Genomic DNA, 21,674 nt, shown 5'->3' on the forward strand with positions numbered 1-21,674 from the left:
TTTACAGAACAATTTCATCAAATTTAATCCGTCAACTACCGCATAGACTTTTCCAAGGGTTACAAGCTCTGAAATCTCTGTAAGTCTCGTATCATCTTTAATTGAAAAGCGACTATATTATTGAAGTGGGATCCATATTTTGCCAATAAACAGTTACTGATCCGAATGTTTTGAGGACACTTTCGATCTTAATGTAAACTTCGTCAAGAACACATGTTGAAACTGATCATCATTTAAAACGGAAAAAAAATGAAGTATAGAAGAAATCCCAATCGTTTCGTCACTTTCAGTTTATCAAGAACAAACATGGCTCACAGTTTCGTAACCGATATTAAAAAGTAACCGATAGATATAATAACAAAAGAAACACGCATCAGGAACTATAGTGGTTCTTGACGTTGCTGATCTCTACTTTGGTGTCACATTTGTGTTTCAGCAATTCCTTTGTCTACATTGAAATGCAGGTGTTATAGCTATTTGTTACTAAAAAAAAGACCTTAAACCTATTCCACATTTTTAAACTTGAAATAATCCATTAAGTATAACTTTAATTTATCTGTTTAACCAACAGAGATCTACAGGACAATGAATTGACAAACCTACAGTGTGATATCTTCATTGAATTGAGCAATGTTAAGACTATGTAAGAAATTCAAACAATCAGTTTATTTTGATGTGTAAAAGTATTCACTTACACGATTTCCTTTTGGGTGGCTAATTGTTACACATTTCTGATATAAAATAATGTTTATGTCTTTATAAACAACCATCATAATGAGTTGTCGTAGAGAGTTATAAATGATTTATGTTTATATATTTCAGCATTTTATCAAAGAACAGGATTAGAACATTGTGTCCTACGATATTTTCATCTTTCAAAAAAGTCAAGGAAATGTAAGTAAAGATAGACTTTGATTTCCACAAACTTTGCAATGTAATCTATTTGAAATATTTGCTTCTTACTTTAATTTATGAGCAAACCATGAACACAGACTTTCCCGCAAAATCATACATATATCTTTCTGTCAAGGCAAATATGAATGTAGAATGTACTATCAATCTTTGATTTCATAAATGTACTAAGTTCTCCGCCATGTTGTCTTGTATAAATGGTAAGGATAATATACTATATTTGTGTCTGAGGCAATCAGTAATAACTTTTTTAGCTGTTGCTATATCAACAACTTTTGAAAATACAAGTGTTCTTTTGATAGTATATTTTAACCAATCCATACGTTTATATAACATGACAATAAATAATCACGACGATGACTACCATTATGACGAAGATGACGATGATGAAGATGACATCAGCAGGGAGTACTTTGTTTCAAATAGTTACATCGCTTGTAGACCTGAACGTATTTAATGTTTTAAGATGCATGACAGCAAACACATACTACCCTAAGAAGTATAAATAGTGTTCCTTCTGGTAAAATACCTTGTCAAATATCACAAGTGCCATCGCCTGCGGATGAAGTTGCTAATGAAGATATATATGTTGATTAGAATTCTATTTCTGGACGCTTCAATAAACTGGCAAACAAAGATATCGAATTATCCTTACCAGACAAACACGAATCAATATCGAACATGCCTACTGTTAAAGAAAATGAAGAAAGACAATTATTCAAACGAGTAAAGAAAGGGTTTTCCTCGGGTTGTGATGAAATGCCATGGTGGATTTTCAAATATTGTTTGAATGAACTGGCTGGTATCTTCACTGAAATGTTCAATGAAAGCATTCACCAGAGTATGATCCCCTCTTCCTTGAAGTATGCAATAATTGCACCCATTCCCAAGAAACCTTGACCTGCTGTCAATGACTACAGGCCAATCGATCTTGCTAGCATTGGTTTCAGTGGCATACAAAAGATTTTACTACCATATGTAACCGAATCTCTTAGCCTGTACGGGGACAATTGTCAGTTTACCTATAGGAAGGGGGTATCATGTTTTAACCCTTGTCCATGACATTGTTTCACCTTTAAATTTTAAAGACACTACTGTTGCCAAAGTTTTATTCCTTGATTTTTCAAGTGCTTTTAACACCGTTTTACCAAATTATTTATTAAATGATGTAATGAATTTTGGTATCGAACCATGGCTAACCCACTGGCTTGCAAACTTCCTAAAGGGGTGGTCCAGACAAGTCAAGATTGACAAAGGTCTCTCTGATACCTCCAATATCAAAATTGGTGTTCCACAAGGTGGTCCCCTGTCGGCGTTGCTCTTTGCAATGTATACTAATGAAATACATTCAAGGTTGGATTATGAGAGTATGGTTGATCAGGTCAATGGTGGAGCTAGGCTTGAATTTATCAGACTAAGTAGGAATATTCAAAGAGAAGAGAATCACCCGCTCCATGCAGAACTGAAATCACTGTGTAGACACACTAGCTATAATCTCAGGATTCGTGCATTGACACCAAAATATATAGTGCAAGTTTTCAGAAACTCTTTTGTATACAGAGCATCTATTTTTATTCAACATTTCACTTTAAATGACTTGATTTGATGTAATTTTTATAGTTTCCACAAATTTTATTCCCTAATTTGGTAACTATTTCCTAACTTTTATACATTTTAAGAATGCACATAACATTTTATTAATTTTATTTATTATACTCACCATTTTCCTATGTATGAACTCTATTTTATGCAATTTATACTGGAATAAACGAAACGAAAACGAAAGTACACATAATTGTCTTTTTCCCTTTTCATTAATTGCACTTTATAACCAGTTTGGTTCATCAAAGAAACATATTGTGAAATGACTGGTGTTTATTCTTAATTCATATGAAATTTTCTTGTATTCACGTCCAGACGATTAGATGGAAACGATATAACAGCTCTACCAGAAAACCTCTTGTGGAAAACACAAGCATTGGAAATAATGTGAGTACCTGCTGTAAGAGAGTTCTCGTCCGTTTAGCTAAGATCACTTGTTTGCAGGAAGTCGAGATACACTCTCGACATATCCGCATCATGATCTCACGGTTACAGTTTCAATAACTAGTGCTTTAGAGTGTATCAAGTTGTGTGATTTTTTGTGCCAAATTATATATTGTATGAATTTTCAAAGAATAGGTCTTACAATGGAGACTGAACACGTCATTGAACACTTTCACGCTCTACCAAACAGAGTAGTATCTCCTTGTTGGATGAGAATCACTCTTACGTCCCTTCCGGTTCTGATTTTTTGAAACCGTAACGGTCCAATTTGTATATAAGTGATCATTATATTCAATATTTCTTTACAACAGTATTGCAAGTCAAACTGTATGGCAATTAGAACGACCAATAATATTTCTTTCTAATATTTGTTTTAACCTTATAAAAATAGTGAAACTCCATTGACTTTCAAGCCTATAGAAAAACAAACCAGCAAATGTTTTTTAATCGAGTCCCTGTTCCATTCTCACGTTTTGCTAACTTCATATCTCTCCCGGCTACAACATTTTACAGTACACTATCTAGGAACTGTATTCGTTCTTTACCGGAGTCATTTCTTGCAAATGTACCAAATTTGCAAAGCGTGTAAGTATACTTGTGATATCGTATATTTGTCATACATAGGCGATATTTACATTACACAAGGAATGCTACTGTTAAGTCTATCCACTACGGCTAAATTAACTGCACGATTGACTGTACTGTATCAATTGTCGCTATACTTCCGGGCATGAATTAAGTAATGTGCGCCAAAAACAAAACAGGAAATTTTAAGTGCTTAAATATTTATGACAAAAGGTTTATATTGCGTTCGAGAAAAAGATCCCGAAAAGCGAAAATAGATGTAGAAGCTGCAGGTTTATTTCTTCCCAGTTTAGAGTGTTCTTACGTTGACTCGCGGAGGTTAAGAATTTCGAACATAAATGATGAAAATAGGAGTTAAATGATTTGTTCAGTTGAAGTGTAATTTGATAGAGAGCCAATCTGATTGAAAAGTAGTTATTTCTATTACTCAAAATTAACATCCTTTGGTCTTCCCACTTTTCATATCCATTGTTCTCCACAGCGAGATCGCACACAACGCGATAAGAGTCGTGCCTGAATATTTTTTTGAGAGAACAACGAAACTATTATCAATGTACTTGTAAAACCAAAACAAAACTACTATTTCCAGAAGGGTTTGGGATTTATTTATCTTGTTAAGTTATTCTGATATTCTGCTTGAACCTAATGACTTGCCTGGTGGTTTTCATCGACGGTACGAGGACAGCAATAAATAAGTAATACTTGTATAGTGTTCAAACATGTTTAAGCTAACTGTAAACAAGATAATTGGGAATCTCGTGGTGATATACTATTCTAAACGCGAAGCTTCTGATTGAACATTTTTTTTTCGTAAAATGGGGTGTTCGTCTTACGAAGAAAATACACTGCCACATTTCTGTCTTTTTCATTTGGTACTATTTCTGAACTTAAAGTTAGTTAATTTAAACCAACGCTGCGTTAACGGAAGATATATCGCAGGTTGGGAATGATTTGCAATTGAATTCTGGTAGCCAAATCATTAGATTAGTTTCAGTTATTTACAGGTTTTGTCGTACGTACAGGTCGGTCATATGGAACAGTACACGTTTGCCCCTGTCTTGGTATAAAGTGCAAGTAAAGAGAACATACTGCATTTGTGTAATACAGCTGTTATCTTCTTCCTCGAGGCATTTGATGTTTCTCTCTTCAGAATAATATCTGCTAACGTAATAGAGCGACTACCCCGCGATCTATTTGCAGCAGCCACCAAGTTGTCTACTCTTTTGTAAGTGATTTCTATATAAGCTGATATTTTCTGTTGTTAAATGAGCTAAGTTTTAACGGAGGAAGCGTGTACTATTGGGAAATATTAACAGATTTAGCTGTAATACTATAAAGAGAAAAATAAGCATGTCACGCAATGTTACGCCCGACTTGAGCCAATCTGTTCCAGAAACACTTTCTATATGTGATGAAACTATAAGGAATCACCGACAGGCGTCCGTTTCCTTTTTGCCCTCTTAACTTCCTAAATATAGTGCACAATAAATACAAGGACTTCATCAGCTATTGAAAGTGTGACTGAAAGCCTTGTTCGAGGGCAAAATAATTGAAGTAATCGGCAATTGATTTGGAAAACAGTAAATTAAAGTGTCAGTGTTCAATATGAAGTTATGATTTCATTTTTTGTCCAGGAAGATATCACATAACCGGTTGAGGAGCTTGCACGAAGACACTTTTTCCAGGAATCATGAAGTTAGAAGCATGTAAGTAATGAAGCACTGGCTAAAATCTTTAAATATTGCTCCATATGTAGGGTATGTGTATTTTTAACATATGTATTTATTAAATGCTCTTTCCTTTGAAGTTGTAACATGTATGGACAACGTTTCACTTGCAAGACTTTTTAGTATAATGTGGCCGTTAAGTCTTTGAATATTCCATTTAAAAGAACAAAATAAATAAACACTAAACGGGTGGGGTTCGTGATCAGAATGGTTTCTAGATGTTATAATGGTCAAATTGCTATGTCCGAACCCCTACTTTTCTACACTGGACTGGATATTTGTTTACAAACATGCGAAAGGTACACGTTCAAAAAGGTTGACTAAACGAAACGTGTAACATTGAATTGACTGGTTTTCTATTTGCACATAGAAACTATTCCAGCTAAATGGTAAACACTGTCGTAGAAGGCATCCCTAGTTAAATAAAATTGAGAAGAGTTCCTGTTTCTACACCTTTGGTATCTAGTAGAAACACTCATGTTCTTAATTATCGTACTTTTCTTAATTATCGTAGAGATGTGTCATACAACTTGCTCAGAGAAATCCCCGCTGGACTCTTCTCCAAGAATTATAACATTAAAAACATGTAAGTGTGTGATATAAGGTATCAACTTTTTTAATGAAGTCGTTCAATTTTGATGAAACTGATTAACCATTCTGAAAATAAAATGTAAGGATGAAACAGATATCATCTTCAGAAGGATCCATAATACGTCCACCAGATCTTCAATTTCATGTGCACTTCACAATCCAGTATCCAGCTCATGATTTGTTTGTTAGGGGGCAAGCCGCTTTACTTGTATACCTTGTGATTGATAAGGAAGAGCTCTGAAGTTATCCGTTGCTCTAAACGGAGGTTTCTGTCAAATTCTTCTTCATGTTTCGACAATAAACATATTAAGACATGGATCATTGGGACCTTATTAAGTTATACAAAAATCCGTCTCTTTCTCAATACATAATTCTAGAACATCTATATTTCTATTGGACATTTCTTACAGAGATTTGTCAGGAAACCGACTCGAGACTTTACCAGTGACCTTGCTCTCAAATAGTACCGAACTTAAACGACTGTAAGTTGCAAAGGAGTATTCTTCTTTTACTTAGAGGATATAGCCACTGTAAGAAATCGCTAAGTAAGCTATTGACCAGATCCAATAAGAAAATAAACAGACTTCATTGTAATGGTCGTACAATCACATCGCATAAAATAAATGGTAAGGCGATCATATTTGCACTCACATAGAAGTTAGCATTTGATAAAAAATGTGTTCAACTTCCCCCTTATTCATATATGATATAAAGGTCATGCTCTTAAAAGCGAAATGGTATTTCAACTGCCAACACATACAGATGTAATAATATTTCAACGCACTATTTTACTAATCAATAGGATATCTCTAGCACCTACAATGTCATATGACTTTTATTGTGTGTCAAACTTTTCTTTCATTTGTTCACTTATGCTCCGCCTACCGTACTTATGATATTATCATATCGTATTAATGTACGTGTTTCTTTGATTATTACCTCACAGGCCCTGGTAATAGTATGTGCTGACATAATACGGACGTTAATCTAACAGTTGATATAATAGAACTTACATGTGGGGTTCGATTTATCATTATTTGCTAAGCCATTACAATGCGATCACATTAAGTTGGTTTTCCCATATTACAATACAGACACTTATCAGATAACCTACTAACTGACATACCCCCTGGATTTTTCAAGTCAACACCGAACTTATACTACCTGTAAGTATAGAAATGTAGTCGTTTTCTGTTTTAGTTGGACTGAACAGTTATGTAATACAAAACGAATAGAGGAATAACACCCATAGTACGTGGAAAGTGTTTTATTTAAAGCTAAGAGAAACTTTTAATCTTTCGAGGCATACATTCTTTTGAAGCAACCAGGAAATTTAGAAAGACCGACAGGATACAATGCCTGTTCTGGCCTACAAGTACCATCGAAGAAGCTGCCTTTTGTAGTGAAATATTTTAAGGACTATACCATCATAACGTAAATTGAATTATTATATCTGTTTAAGAATAATCACACATGTAACGGCCGTTAAGTTTTGCTAAGTGATCACTCGAAATGAATAAGAAAATTTATTGACCTGAAAATTTTTTTGTCACGTTAAGATACGTAAATTACTATTCTAAGCCATAATGAATGGTAATGTCAGCCATTCTCTAATGTTTCAGAAGAGTTACACTAATACCTAGCTATGCAACAATGTTCACAATTGAAGGCTAATCAATGAGTTGGGATATAGTGGGTGGTTAATTAATACAGTGATATATATGACACTTTGAAGAATCTTCCTCAGATTTAAGAGTAGCAACTCTACTCTCCTAATATGTGTTTCATGTAACAATACCGCTAATACCGTTGTTACTCTTAACAGCTACAGGACCATAACTACACACTTTTTTGATTAATTTTACATTTATTTCGTTCTATTCAGCGTTCTTTCCAACAATAAATTACAACACGTTCATCACCGCTTCTTTAACGGACTAGAAAAAATTCCTTACTTGTGAGTAGAGGTTTTCCTCAGCTAAAGCTCTATCAACCTTGTTAATGTGAAGTAGCAGTTAGCTGGACTGGCATGTTTATATTGTATGAAACAGAAGCGATTCAATTTGATTGCGGTGTATCCCAAACCCTTCTGAAAATAGAAGCGTTGTTTTGGTTTTACACGTACATTGATAATAGGTTCGTTGTTCTCTCAAAAAAATCTTTAGCTTAGCTTTAGGTTTACGTTAGCTTTGCCCCGAGAGGGAAGTGCTTGTCGACCAATTTGAGACACTGGGCCCCAACGTTAGTTTTCACATTTCTACTGTAAGGTGGGTTGAACCATGTTGTCTTCCTGCTCCGTTTTTTTCTTTTTCAAATCTACATTTCAAATCTAGATATAAATAACTACATTAAGTCTTTCACAAATAGTAAATACGAGAAGGAGTCTGAGTTGTCTAAAGACATATGGGGATTGAAGAGACAAAAGGTAGATTACTCGATTAGGTGGAACATAATAAGGCAATTCGACACTTATCAGCGGGAATCGGGAAATTGCAATCTTTGTGTAGAAGAAAAGCTGGAAATCCTACGCACAAGAGGTGACCCGATCAATAGGAGATCCGAGCTCATTTCGTTGTGTCGCCATGGGAACTCCAAGCTATCGAACCGTAAACGGTCGAAAAGAAGTAGTCTGTTTTGATCATCCACTTGCCTGAAGATCGTCGCTCTATGCGTGCGTGAAACCCAGGGTAGCAATATGGTGTATTTTGTATAGCTTGTGTAATATGTGATATTTATATACATATATATATATATATATAAATATATATATATAAATATATATATATAAATATATATATATATATATATATATATATATAAATATATATATATATATATATATATATATATATATATATATATATATATATATATATATATATATATATATATATATATACATTGTTTCCAAAATCTCTTGCAGGTCACTTTCAGGAAACAACATTCACCAACTGCCGGCGAATCTTTTTAGCAATATGACTATCAGTTATTGCATGTAAGTAACATTTCTAAAATTAAATTTCTAAAATTCTAAACTATACTATGTAAATATATTTTTTATGAAGAAATTTCGAAGGAGTCAAACTATGTTCTACTTAAATAGAAAGTTTTGAATGACATAGTTCTGCTTCTCAGAAGTATAGTACCAACATAATTGTTTTTAGCTTTCATCTTAACCAACGGACATCATACGTACCTTTTATTGAATGTAATACAATGTTAAAGAAAGGTGGCATTTTCTCCTTTTACCACCATGTTGGTAACAGTATGCCAATTTAATTAATAAATATCAAGACATTACAAGGCAAATAAGATTAATTGAAGTATATGTTTTCTTTACTTTTATGCTCATTTATCAGTATTGTCGAATGCGAGTATTTGAATTAAAACCAATCAGATCATACACAGTCAAATCCTATTTCTAGAATTTATCAGTTGTTTCTTTAAACAAACGATAGATTTGTTGGTCTACTTTCTAGCTTGTTTATCTTATTTGACAGTCGTTTCTCTAGACTTGGGTTTAATTGATTGGTTTCTTTGCTTGTTATTTAATATACGTTACAGAGACCTTTCAAACAACAGTTTAACGGAAATACCGTTGGGGCTGTTTAATTCTAGTCATACGAAACACGGCGCACTGATCCTGTTATTGCAACGGAATAACCTCACTCGTGTACGAAATGGATTACTCCATGGATTTAGTAGACTAGGACATATGTGAGTAACATACCTGATTATTAATAGACTGGTATATTTACCATAACAGCACAACATGTTGTCACCTATCAATCCGTTTAACACTTGTATCCTATTTTCGGTTTAAGATTTCTCAATAACAACGAAATCAGTGAAGTGGAAGAAAATGCTTTTTCAGACATGCCTATTGAAAACATGTAAGTTAGAACTTGGTCGAATTAATTAATCCATTTCAACATGGTTTTTGTTCCTTGTTTTCTCTTCGCTTAATGAGATGAATGACATTAAAAAACTTTCATTTTATTCAAAGCTACCTCTTCAACAACAAAATCACAAAATTCAAGAACAGTTCATTCACGAAGACAAAATTACAATCAACTCTGTGAGTACCAGTCGAATGTTCATCACTGATTTCCTTGTTGGCAGCAGTGGCGTGCGGAGAAAGTTGAACTAAATATGGTGGTTAAGTAGGTGATAGGGTCGAGGAGAGGGGGAGGGGACCACTTCCATATAGGAGTAAATAATTAAGCCTATATAAATATCTATGAACCCAAGCTTTGTATTGTACTTTGTAAAAGGCTGTAAAAGGGGGAGTGTACACCCGTATCAATCGTCTAATTCTTGCCCCATCAGAATACAAAACTCGCAGATTGAGACATATCCATCGACTGAGGACGGGAGACATGGCCATATCCACTAACTTATCTACCTCCTCCTTTGCTGATAATGATAAAAACAGCGGTGTCATTCGTACATTTTGTAAATGAATAGAGGCACATGTTTGGAGACCGATGTTTCAATGTTTTTTCTTTTACGTCCGAATAGCTAGTAGCCATCAAAAGTATGTTTCTCTTTTTGTAAACTCTGCGTCATTTCTCTTTTTGTGTCCATCAAAGACATCTTTACAAAAACCGTCTTGAATACATCTCAGCGAATGCGCTCGAAGATATGCCCCATAACATGAAACTGTAAGTTGAAATGTGAAATTTTCTTGCATTAATTAAGACATTGTAACTTCTATTCATTCTGTCGAAGCCATGGTTTATTTTTACAAGATTGGACATTGTCCAAACATGTCATATATTTACATATTTGAGCTCCATTGGCTGTAAGCCTGAACATAGGAATCTGTGTTCGGTAGATTTGATGTTGCTTTATTACACTTGTAAATGGTATGTCTAATCTCGTCAATTCTTTCAAACGGTACCTTTTTAGGTGGGTTGACTTTCCAGTATCGATCGAACACAACATCAATAAAATACCAATATGTAAATATCAAAATATAGTGTGTCATACCACAACATATGATTCTACATTGTCCATACCTCAGATGTTCACTTCAAGATTCAACACGAACATATACTAACTCACGGAATATATGTTTGCATCATTGTTATTCCTGACAGACTGCTTAGCTGTGGTTACCTGAAGTCTTTACCGATGCCAAACAGAAATATCAGAAGGTATTGAAAAAAGTTAATTCTTAATGGCGGTTTTTGATGAACTGCTTATCACCATATATTTGCCATCAACGACGCCAATAGGATGAAGTGAGGAAGACGTGACACCTAATCTGCTAAGCTGTGGTTATCTTTGTTTCCTTTTCATTCTATTTGGTTTTTAGTCTTGTTCAAATCCATGGTCCTCTCACACGACTTTGCAACGTGTTGGTAACTTGTCACACCTACACACCAAAGTGTGCACAATCCAATCAATATCTCCTAGGGCACCAAAGTGGACCACAATCACGTGTCCCCTGGGGACTTCCCATAGGGTGTAGTCCTTAGATCACAAGCCCACTGCCTCAACCACTTGACCACAACGCCCTCTGCAGAGCATCTACATTTTCTGCAGAGCACCACCAAGTCATCACAATGTATAACTGTAGAAAATAAGTAAATTCTTCATGGAATTTATAATCAAAATGTCATTTCTGTTAATCACCATATTATTGCACTCAACAACGTAAGTGCGACGAGGGGAGTGAGGCAGATGTGTAATCACGAATCCGGAATACATAAAACAAAATCACTGCAACTCCTCTTTTTCGTTATATATTTATATGTTTATTTATCATGGAAGTCTCTGCGAGCGAGCAAGATAAATATGAAAATGCTATACCTTTGTGAATGCTCAATGTGTTCTTTCGTTTATACCATAATTGTATATACACACAATCCTAATACAAACAGAACAGTACAGTAAGCGGAGGCTTCGTAAACATTTAAAAAGCTTTATTATCAACTCTGCATTCATCTAACTTACTAATAAGAAATAACAAACAAAAACGTCCTGTTAACACGTTCGCATGGCTTTGGAAGTCATTTGTAATCGTTTCTTTTTTCAAAGTGAATGCGTTACCAACAATTTTGTCCCTAAACTAACGTTCAGTCGATCTGGAGATGTCTTTTATGAGGTCCTAAGACACCAAGGCTTTGACTGTTCATTGAAACGTGGTACAGCTATATGTCGACCTTGTCCCCCTGGTACCTTTGGCAACGAAAGTGGTCATTGTACTCCTTGCCCTGCAGGTGAGTGATCTCTTAAAAACCTGTTTAAATATACCAGTAGTTTGTACAGGTTTTCAAAGGTGGGAGGGGGAATTTTAAACTGTCCGACTGATTAAACCGTGAGCATGGTCCTAATGGAAAGGCAAATGAGGGACTTAATAAAGGAGTGGGTGGTATTCTGGTCCTCCGCCAGAAAGTTTTAAACAAATGAGGTCTAAAATCATTTCGGTCAACAACTTCTATGAAGAGAAAAGTACCTAATGTCGAGTATCGGAGCATATCAAATTTTTGCACTATATATATTTGTATATATATACCTTAAACCTCCTTTGGAATTAAATAGATTTATTATATTTATCAGTAGCTTTCATCTGCTCATATAGGTGGCTTTTATCAGGATGATATCGGAACCAATTCGTGTCTTCGCTGTCATATCGGTAGCTTCGTTAAAACTGGAAATGGCTCGTCAGCATCGCAGTGCATATTGTGTCCCGAAGGAACTAAACTAAGTACTTTCGCTGGATACCGAGCCTGTCCCTGCAAAGAGAACTACACTCGCTTACATCGATTCGAGAAATGCTCAGTATGTCTAGAAGAAGGATTGAATTGTTCTCAAGATTACAAGGCTCTTTTACCTGGCTATTACTGGAATTGGACATTTCCCAATGCAAATTTAATGGAATATTCAAATTTTGTTCTGAATCTACAAACTGAAAATGTACATTATCATCAATCCACCGTTGAATATAAGCAATTGATTCCCAGAGTATTTGCTTGTTCAAGACCTGAAAATTGTATGAATAATAACAGTCATGAAGTTGATGGAATAGCTGGTTCGTGTACGGTGGGTTATAGAGCATGGCTCTGTAGTAAGTGTGTGAAGGGATATTATTCTGTCTTAGGATTTTGCCTTCCGTGTCCAAATATTGTGTGGGTTTGTTTTGAAATCAGTATGACTGTTTTTATTTTCATCATATTTCTAGTGTTTGTGATCGTCAAAAGCAAGAAGCAGAATCGTTCAGAAGAACGGAGAACCATAGCAGACATTGTATCATCTAGGGTCAAAATTGTTCTAGGTTTTTATCAGGTTGTTGGTGAACTTTTCGAGGCATTTCACAGTGTCAGTTGGGCTGGAGTGTTACAGTATATTGGAGAATGGATAACGGTACTTGAATTTAACATATTGAGGTTGATTGTGAAACCATATTGCTTACACGAGAAGCTTTCCTTGGATCATAAGCTCCAATTTAAAATCGCTCTCTTGTTTCCCCTTGTCGTTATTTTGACTGCGTTTGCTTGTCAACCCATTTTTAGAGTCTATTTCAAGTACAGAAAACGCTACGATGCGCATGATCTGAAACTTAGGCTTGCCGAAATAAGATCTGGCCTATCAACGTATGTCCTGTTAATTATGTTTGTGACATATCCATCAACCTGTGAAGTCATATTCAGTTTGTACCCTTGTGCCTGTGATACATTTTCGATTTACAAAGAAAATGATATTTCAATCACTCTGCTTCGCGCTGATTATGACATTGTCTGTAGTGATCTCCTCTATTATCAGATATTTGCTTTTCTTGCCACACTTCTCTATGTTATATCTTTTCCTGTATTGCTCTTACTTTTCTTGAGAAAATATACAAAGAGACAGCGTGATAACAAGCATATCACAGAACCAGACACAAACTTACTTAACAGTGAAGATAGCTTAATGAGCGAGCCTATCGCATTGAACTGTAGTGAGAGTAACGAAGAAACTCATGCCATTCCCGTCTGGCTGAACTTTCTCTGTGAGAATTTCAAGCCCGGATTTTGGTTTTGGGAAATTCTGGAACTTGCCAGGAAGGTTACGCAGACAATGTTGATTACATTACTAGGATGGGATGATCCACTGACCAAGTTAATTACCATCGGTGTATCTGTGTTGTTTCTCACACTCCACGTTAAGTTTTCACCAATGAAGAACCCTTTTGAACAACGATTACAGGTGAGTTTTGTCCGTAATATTAAGCGATGTACTTATTACAACGGCTATTTAAGCTATTTAACCAGAAAAACATTGAGAGTGTTGAAATGTTTCCTCGGTGGATTGGATGGATATGATTGCCAGAGCGTAATATACTTATGAATGAAAACCGTGGTTCGCAAATACATCGTTTTTTTCCTGTTTGCTAAAAACATCTTTTCACTGCAGTAATGTTATGTTACAATTGTTATAGCAGCTGCAACTAACTTTAAATGCATGTGATAAATGTTCAAATTTAGCATTGCTCCCGGAACTCCCATGTTATTGTCTAGCAATGTAGGATGCGCCATTTACGTTAATGATAGTTGGTGAGAGAAGTAATCGTTAAGTCTAATTTGGAACTACCCTTAGTTGACTTACCATGACCACTTTTGAGTGATCACATGACCGCTTCTGCTGTGACGATCTCAGCCATCTCTGATTCTCAGGTATTGCATGAGACTACAAAGTCTAAACATCACGTAAAAGTACTCTTGTAGAAAGTCTTCTTGGTTATCAAAAGCAATTAATAGAATACAAATGGTAGCAATTGCGCACATATAAAGTCACTGTTTTGCTTTTATATCTACTTATTTCCTGCTTTCAGCTCTTTTCCTTGGCTGTGATTTTTGTGAACGTTCTTTTCGCTGCTGTTCCTATGTCCAGTGACTACGGGAATTACATATCAATTGGTATTATTACTTTAGACGCGGCTATTATAGTTATTGTTTCAGGTAAGGCTTTCTCAGTTTAAAGTCGAAACTAATATTCTTGATCTTTGGTTAGAAAACTTACGGTAACAACAAACTTGGTATCGTATGTAATGCAAAGCACATTATTATGAACAGTAATTAACTTTGTGTACAAGTTCAGACCTTAACGGTGGAAAACCATCACTTGTTTAATAGCTGTCAATGAATAACGTAGTTATTATAAAGTACACTTATAAATAGCCAACCTTGAACGAATATCCATAACCATGAAGTTCTAGACGACATTAAACTTGTTTTCTCCTTAATAGTTTGAAGTGGAGAAACTATTGGTGAAGTTAATCTACAAACTAACAGTGAACATTCTTCATTATTGAGGACCCACTTGAAATTACAGTCATTTAGATTGAAAAAAGCCAATGACGAAAGTTTTATTTGCATGATGTAACATTAAGAATGTAGTAAAAATAGTTTATTTCAAGTGCTTCTTTGAAGAAACTTCGTGCCATTTAACAAATTAAAATGTATGGGTTTTTGGTGGTCACGACCTTGTAATATTATAATTTTTTGTTGCATGTTACCTGATTAAAGAGGGCAAAATCAGCTTGAAGACTAGTGAAAGAAGAGTGCTATCTTGGGTACTCAAACAGCTCTCACTAAAATTATTGATCGTAAAATACTGACCGCAGTTTCAACATGTTTGGATCGAAAATTTATCACACGGGCGAACGTTGTATTATCGTCCTTGATGGCAATTTCCTGGTAAAGTTGTTAATTTTGTTTCCTGTCAATTTTGACAGCTTTGCAAGTTGCTTAAAATGATGACTTTTCAAGTTTATTTGTATATTCTCTAAAGAGCGGACTATAACGTTATTTCTCTTGTTTGAATTACAGGTGAGGCAATTCTTCCCGCGTACCGTTACATCAAAAGACGGTGTCAAAGAAACTACATCGATTACCTTTCCATGTAATTATGAATTGGTGTCATATATATGATGTCCGCTCTAAAAGCGATATGATTTTTTCATATATTCGAAATATTGACCTGACGAAGGAGTTTGTGATTTTTATTGTAAGTCAAGATAAGTTATAGGATCGGAAGTTTATGAGCTATTTTTAAATAGTTTACTGTGTATATTTTTTAAGACTCTTTCTCACAGCCCATTTTATTAAATATAATGACAAATGATATTATGTGAGTACTTTAAATATTTTCTTTTAACACTTCATTTGGAATATTGACCTGATTAAGGAGTTTGTGATTTTTATCGTAAGTAAACATATCTTACAGAATCTGAACCCTATGAGCTATTTTAAACAGTTAACTGTGTATATTTTTAATTCAACCCACATTATTTTATAGAATAATAAGAGACATTATGAAAGCACTTTAAGTATTTTTTTCTAAAAACACTTCATTGTCATGAGCAAAGAATTTACGCCCTTTGCCTTAGTTGACCATCAGTCACACGCATATTGTAAATACACATCTTATCAGTTTAACAATAACGAAGGCATAAGTCCATGTAGTCACTGAAATCAGAGAGACGTGAGTTAGATGACGAGGTCATATATACATTGTTACTGAAATCAACTACTTGCGTCACTCGAGTTAACTTCTTAGCTCCCAGAATTCGGCAATCATTGCGCTGAATTAACACGGAACCTAATGACCACACATTTCATTGTTTCATGGATAAACCACGCGGCGGAAAGTTTGAAACGTAGCCTACTAAAATAGTTAACAGTTCTGATCAACTTGTCTTGTTTCTTTGACAGTAGTTACTACTTGTTTATGTCGTCACTGGGGTCCCATTGTCGTCACTTTTTCTTCCTGGTTTGAAACTTATTGTACTCATTTTTTTCTCCATTTGTGAAAAAGCAGAATGCTGTTCATGAAATAGCTTTTATTGTATATAATCGCTTCATATCAATGAATGACATAAGGAATATAAGGCAAAATGGTCTCAGAATTGTGTGTTCTGGAAAATCAACGTATGCTGTTGGTTCATCATCTGAATAGCTTGGCTGTAAAGAATGTTTAACGAACAACTTATGTAGGACTTGCTTTGTTGAGAAATGTCAATGAACAACTATCGCTACTTCATGGTATGTTTCATTTGCATGTAGTTTCGTGGTCAGCTATTGTATTGTAAAAATTAGGTATTACGTAATAATACTTCAAAATCACTTCATATCCTAATGATGATGGAAAAAAATACAGGCCTGCTCTGACTTGCAATACAGTATAACATCCGTTAACAACATGACAATTGTCACTGTCTTCATGTTTAACTTGTAATACTATATAGTGATTTTTATGTTTAGCTTATGTATATAATAAAAACAGTTAAAGTTTGTTTTCCTCGTTGTAAGGAATCGTATAGTAGAGAGATAATTTAGTGTTTTTGAATTATTCTGCTTAAACTATAAACTATTGAATTCATCACTACTATACAAAGTTTTCTATAATCTATTTTGTCTTATCGTACATACAAACAATAGTATTTACTCACGAACTTGTGATTTCCGACACCCTCTTAACTCTTATTCAGACTTATGCAAATTTTCTTTGTGTAATATACTTTTATGTCGCTGTTGTTTGGTGACATCGTAGTAGATTATCTTTGTATAACTTGAAACATTGATGATGAGAGTGTTTCAATTCTGTCTTGCAATTCAGTAATGACGGAAAACGACTTGCGTTAAAGTATATATGAGCCTATAATCGAGTCGGCTAATGGGTGCACGTTATTGCGCAAGAATCTATTACTGTCTGTAATACTACATACTCTTTAACCTCAACGACTGCTTAAACGAAGAATGACAGGAATAATGAATCAATTTTAGACGGCATTAATTCTACCGTAGACTTCCCCTGTCGCTTAACACGAAATATGAATACAAAGCTCAAAAATAACTTATATACGATACCTCATCAAGGAACACAATCTGGTGTCACACTTTACATGAAAACAAATCATCATCTCATATCTTATTCGTTCTCTTGTATCTGTTTGCTAGACGTTTCACGTCGATTGATTCTCAAATTTGCACTTTTGCAGCATAGGACCTCTGTTCGAGGGTGGCGGATAACATAGAAAAGCTCTGTTAGAACAAAAACAAATTACCTTAGCTACTTTACCATTACGCTCTTCCACTGAAGAACATCATTGCTTTTTTAATTCATATACGGAAGTCGAAAATGAAAGCTCATGCACTAATATTGTACTGTACTACTTGAGCTGCTAGATATTCAGACCTACGTTGACTGAAGTTCATTTTTGCTAGTTTTTCGGGGAATGGTTGCTTGAAAAGTTCATCGGACCAGCAATCGAACAGAATACTTCCTCTTAGATCGAAATTGACATTAAAAAAGAGAGAATACTTTTAACTCACTATGATTACATGCTTATAGTTAAATGAAAAAAGTGATAAGTTCAATTGCATAGAATGAGAATGGTAAAGATTGATATGAAAACAATGTAACTTTGTTTGAAGGCTAGAAAGATATTCATGTAACCACATGATCTACAATGAAACATTGACAAACCAAGTAAAGAAATGCAATATTAATATTGTCTCAAAAACGCGTATCAAACATGAATATAAAGACGACACGACAATCCATCACAAAAATGGAAATGAAATCATTGAGGCAGAATGATCCTTAAAAAAATCCAGCACCACACTGTTCTCTTTCAATTTATTACTGAAATTATCATATGTTGTGTCCTCTGGCTGAAATGGACTGGAACCTTTTGATATAGAAAATGAATGAATCAATTGAAATTAGCTATAGGTTTTCCTTTTAAGCATACTTCTATATTATTGTTTGCCTATAAACGTTAATCACCAATTTTCACAAGGTGATATCGATCTTACATCTACATGCCAGAACTTGGCGTTGTATTTGCGTGCTACATATCACTTCTTCCACCTTAACCTTGGCCAAGAAACAACTGCAATCGAGCGCAAGTCACTGGCTCGGACGTATTCGTTTTTGTCTAAAGATTCTGGAACAAAGTCATTTAGTGATACCAGCTTCTGTAGAACTGCATGGAATGGCAATCAAAAATTCTAGTTAAAAGTGATCGAGTGAAATGCTAATATGCTTGAGCAAGTGGAGCCAAAAAAAGGACCGAAAAAAGGATGGACGAGATTGACAAACTGTGTACTAATTGGTAAGAAACTACCTTAAATTTGCCTCTTACGCACGTGCACTTCATCCGATTTTTACAGAACCTGAAAAGAAATCTTCATGTTTTGACAATTTTTTACCAAGTGTGTAAAACTGTCATTTTCAGATATTTATCGTTTCGTTAGTAAGTATCGGGTTTTCTTTGAGACAAACAAATGCGTCTACAGCTCATTAAACCCGTTCAAATTGAATCAATGCAATGCACTTATTTGTGCGTAAATCATTAATTTGACCGTATACCTTAAATGATATACGTCAGTACAAACATGTTGCCAAGGTATTACAACAACAACACTGGATAAAAAGGAAACCCTTAGTTATAACTACTAATAAATCACAATTTACCGAATGGTTATTTAACGTTACACTAAGTGAAAGGAAAATTTTACAGATTCCATTTTCATAAAATTAAATTGTTTTACTGTCACTCTACATGCAAACAATAATTACGAAACGACTTGCTTGAAGAGAAAAGTGAAACTGAACGTAAAAGCTACAAAAAGGGGGAAAAATATATATTATGAGCGTTTTGTATTCTTAAAATACGATTTAAGCAACATTTTTACAGATATTAATGTCCGGGAGAATATAATTTTACCCCACTAATATATTCAGTCACACCCCCTACCGTACCGATATCTCCCCTGCACTTAAATAAATCTAGGCCAGTGCTAGTCAGTTTAGTTCTCTATATTATCTTCTATTTTTTTGGCAGAAGAAGCTGTTGAGACAGGTGTAAACAATATATTACATTGAGTGTTTCCCAGTAGTCTGCTGTTGTTTATATAAAGTTTCAATTAACTTTGAAACGTTATATAATGTTCAAATGATTGGAATTGATTGGGACTACAGTAAGAAGTGATGATATTTACAGTTCTTACTGTTGTCCTAATAGCAGATGCTAACAATATATAGCCATTTATCTTGATAATTAGGGCCACTCAACATGGTATGCATTCATAGGAAACACTTAAAACAACTCCTTCACAACAAGTCTATGTTAACAATAGTAAAGTGCTTAATCCCAAATTTACCACTTTGAAAATATTTCTCTTCTACTTCCCCAGATTACCTCTGGGATACTATTTTTTACTTATAAAACTAACCAATTTTGTCATTTATTTGGTCCAAAATCATTAATTAGTAGCGATTTTCAGAAATAATTGATATTATTAAGTTAATAATATATATTTTACTTTCCCAGTTGCTTTCCCACTTGTGACATCATATGCCGCTTTAATGCACTTTGTTCTCAAATGAATCATTTTACTGAACAATCCAGAGGAGATGAAAACTAAACTCTTAGTTCTATCTATCCATCCATCCTTCCATCCATCCATCCATCCATCCATCCATCCATCCATCCATCCATCCATCCATCCATCCATCCATCCATCCATCCATCCATCCATCCATCCATCCATCCATCCATCCATCCATCCATCCATCCATCCATCCATCTATCTACATCTATCTATCTACATCTATCTATCTAAATCTACATATATTACAGGATATGAACAAGCCACTGCTAAAACATGCATTCTGCGCTGATGTGAGGGTTAGGCTGCAGGTTCAAATTTGCCATAATTTTCCTTGCCTTGTCTTGGTACTATCGTCTAGATGTACTTGAGTTAAAACCCATCCGGTTAAGAAGTTCTAACTTTTAGGTAATAATATAAGTTACTTTACGTTTTTAAAGTACTAGGTTATATGTGGGCGAAGTTTATATTGATTGGCGATTAACTTATCCTACTAATCAACAAAATGAATAAAAAGTCTCTAGCATTATCAAGCTGCATAAAGGAGACTCGTCGTACAATATAATGTTTCTATTAACTAAGTCAATAAAAACGTTTGTCTCAGACAGTGAACATATCTTTTTTACTTGTCATCTTTGTGATTTTCTTTCATTACTTTTACATAAGTTTTTTAAGGACAGAATTTAGTTATCGTTAAATAATATCTATGATATCACTGAACAATAAACATTTTCGACACACCCATTGAGACTTAATTCCATGTTCTTTCAACATCATAACTAAAGAGCACCTCCAATAATACAGGAAATGCCAGAAATCTTCAACAATTTAAACAAAATGAGACTTGGTGGTGATGAATGCTTCTTGGTTACTTAAAAAAGTCAAATTTGAACAATGATAATTGGCAACCTATTCAGTAGAACTTCACACCTAATTCGTATAAATTCAACTCTCACATATTAGTTCAGTGATACCTCGATATTTGGCATCACAATGTACTGTGAATTACAAATATTCAGTAAAAAATTAAACAGATCGATTATTCATAACGATACATTCCTTTATAAGCTTGTAATTTTATCGTTAAGAAAAAGTCCATTGCAAGATGGCCTTCGTCAATGTCTTGCTGCACTTGTTTTTCAAATGTGCTAAAGAGCATTTTGCACTAACGCGGATGCTTGCAGTTGGAAGCCAAATAAAGGCAGAGAAAATGGAATAAATGAAACTGAATTCTTACTTTGTGAAGTTCAGCATTGTGCAGCAAGTGCAGCATGTCAAATAATCCTTCCGTACGTCCGACTCACCCACTAAGAAATTCCGACCCCTGAAGTCTGAGAAGAAGAAAGGGGGAACATAAGAATTATGTAAACAGGATACACTAATCTTTGCAGACAATAAAAAATAGTGTGTTGCTGTCAATAAAATTGCT

At 34.6% G+C, this 21,674-nt stretch overlaps 1 protein-coding gene across 10 annotated transcripts in view; it reads left to right on the forward strand.

The window, feature by feature from the left end:
- Nucleotides 1–17,049, forward strand: part of LOC139982900 (uncharacterized) — a 100,483-nt gene extending 83,434 nt beyond the window's left edge. For 8 of the 10 annotated variants that reach the window (XM_071996058.1, XM_071996060.1, XM_071996057.1 and 5 more), the window contains 22 exons: nt 8–79; nt 572–643; nt 823–894; nt 2,830–2,901; nt 3,472–3,543; nt 4,025–4,096; nt 4,694–4,768; nt 5,178–5,249; nt 5,785–5,856; nt 6,272–6,343; nt 6,956–7,027; nt 7,747–7,818; nt 8,785–8,856; nt 9,426–9,578; nt 9,686–9,754; nt 9,868–9,939; nt 10,454–10,525; nt 10,964–11,020; nt 11,907–12,088; nt 12,451–14,054; nt 14,680–14,806; nt 15,677–17,049. In XM_071996058.1, coding sequence (XP_071852159.1) covers nt 8–79; nt 572–643; nt 823–894; nt 2,830–2,901; nt 3,472–3,543; nt 4,025–4,096; nt 4,694–4,768; nt 5,178–5,249; nt 5,785–5,856; nt 6,272–6,343; nt 6,956–7,027; nt 7,747–7,818; nt 8,785–8,856; nt 9,426–9,578; nt 9,686–9,754; nt 9,868–9,939; nt 10,454–10,525; nt 10,964–11,020; nt 11,907–12,088; nt 12,451–14,054; nt 14,680–14,806; nt 15,677–15,753 — 3,352 coding nt within the window. In that variant the 3' untranslated portion in view covers nt 15,754–17,049. The remainder of the gene's footprint in view (nt 1–7; nt 80–571; nt 644–822; nt 895–2,829; nt 2,902–3,471; nt 3,544–4,024; nt 4,097–4,693; nt 4,769–5,177; nt 5,250–5,784; nt 5,857–6,271; nt 6,344–6,955; nt 7,028–7,746; nt 7,819–8,784; nt 8,857–9,425; nt 9,579–9,685; nt 9,755–9,867; nt 9,940–10,453; nt 10,526–10,963; nt 11,021–11,906; nt 12,089–12,450; nt 14,055–14,679; nt 14,807–15,676) is intronic. The other 2 variants (XM_071996064.1, XM_071996062.1) reach the window with 1 other exon arrangement.
- The last annotated feature ends 4,625 nt before the right edge of the window (nt 17,050–21,674 follow it).

The sequence above is a fragment of the Apostichopus japonicus genome, chromosome 16 (genome assembly GCF_037975245.1).
Source record: "Apostichopus japonicus isolate 1M-3 chromosome 16, ASM3797524v1, whole genome shotgun sequence".
In the NCBI taxonomy this organism is placed as follows: Eukaryota; Metazoa; Echinodermata; class Holothuroidea; order Aspidochirotida; family Stichopodidae; genus Apostichopus; species Apostichopus japonicus.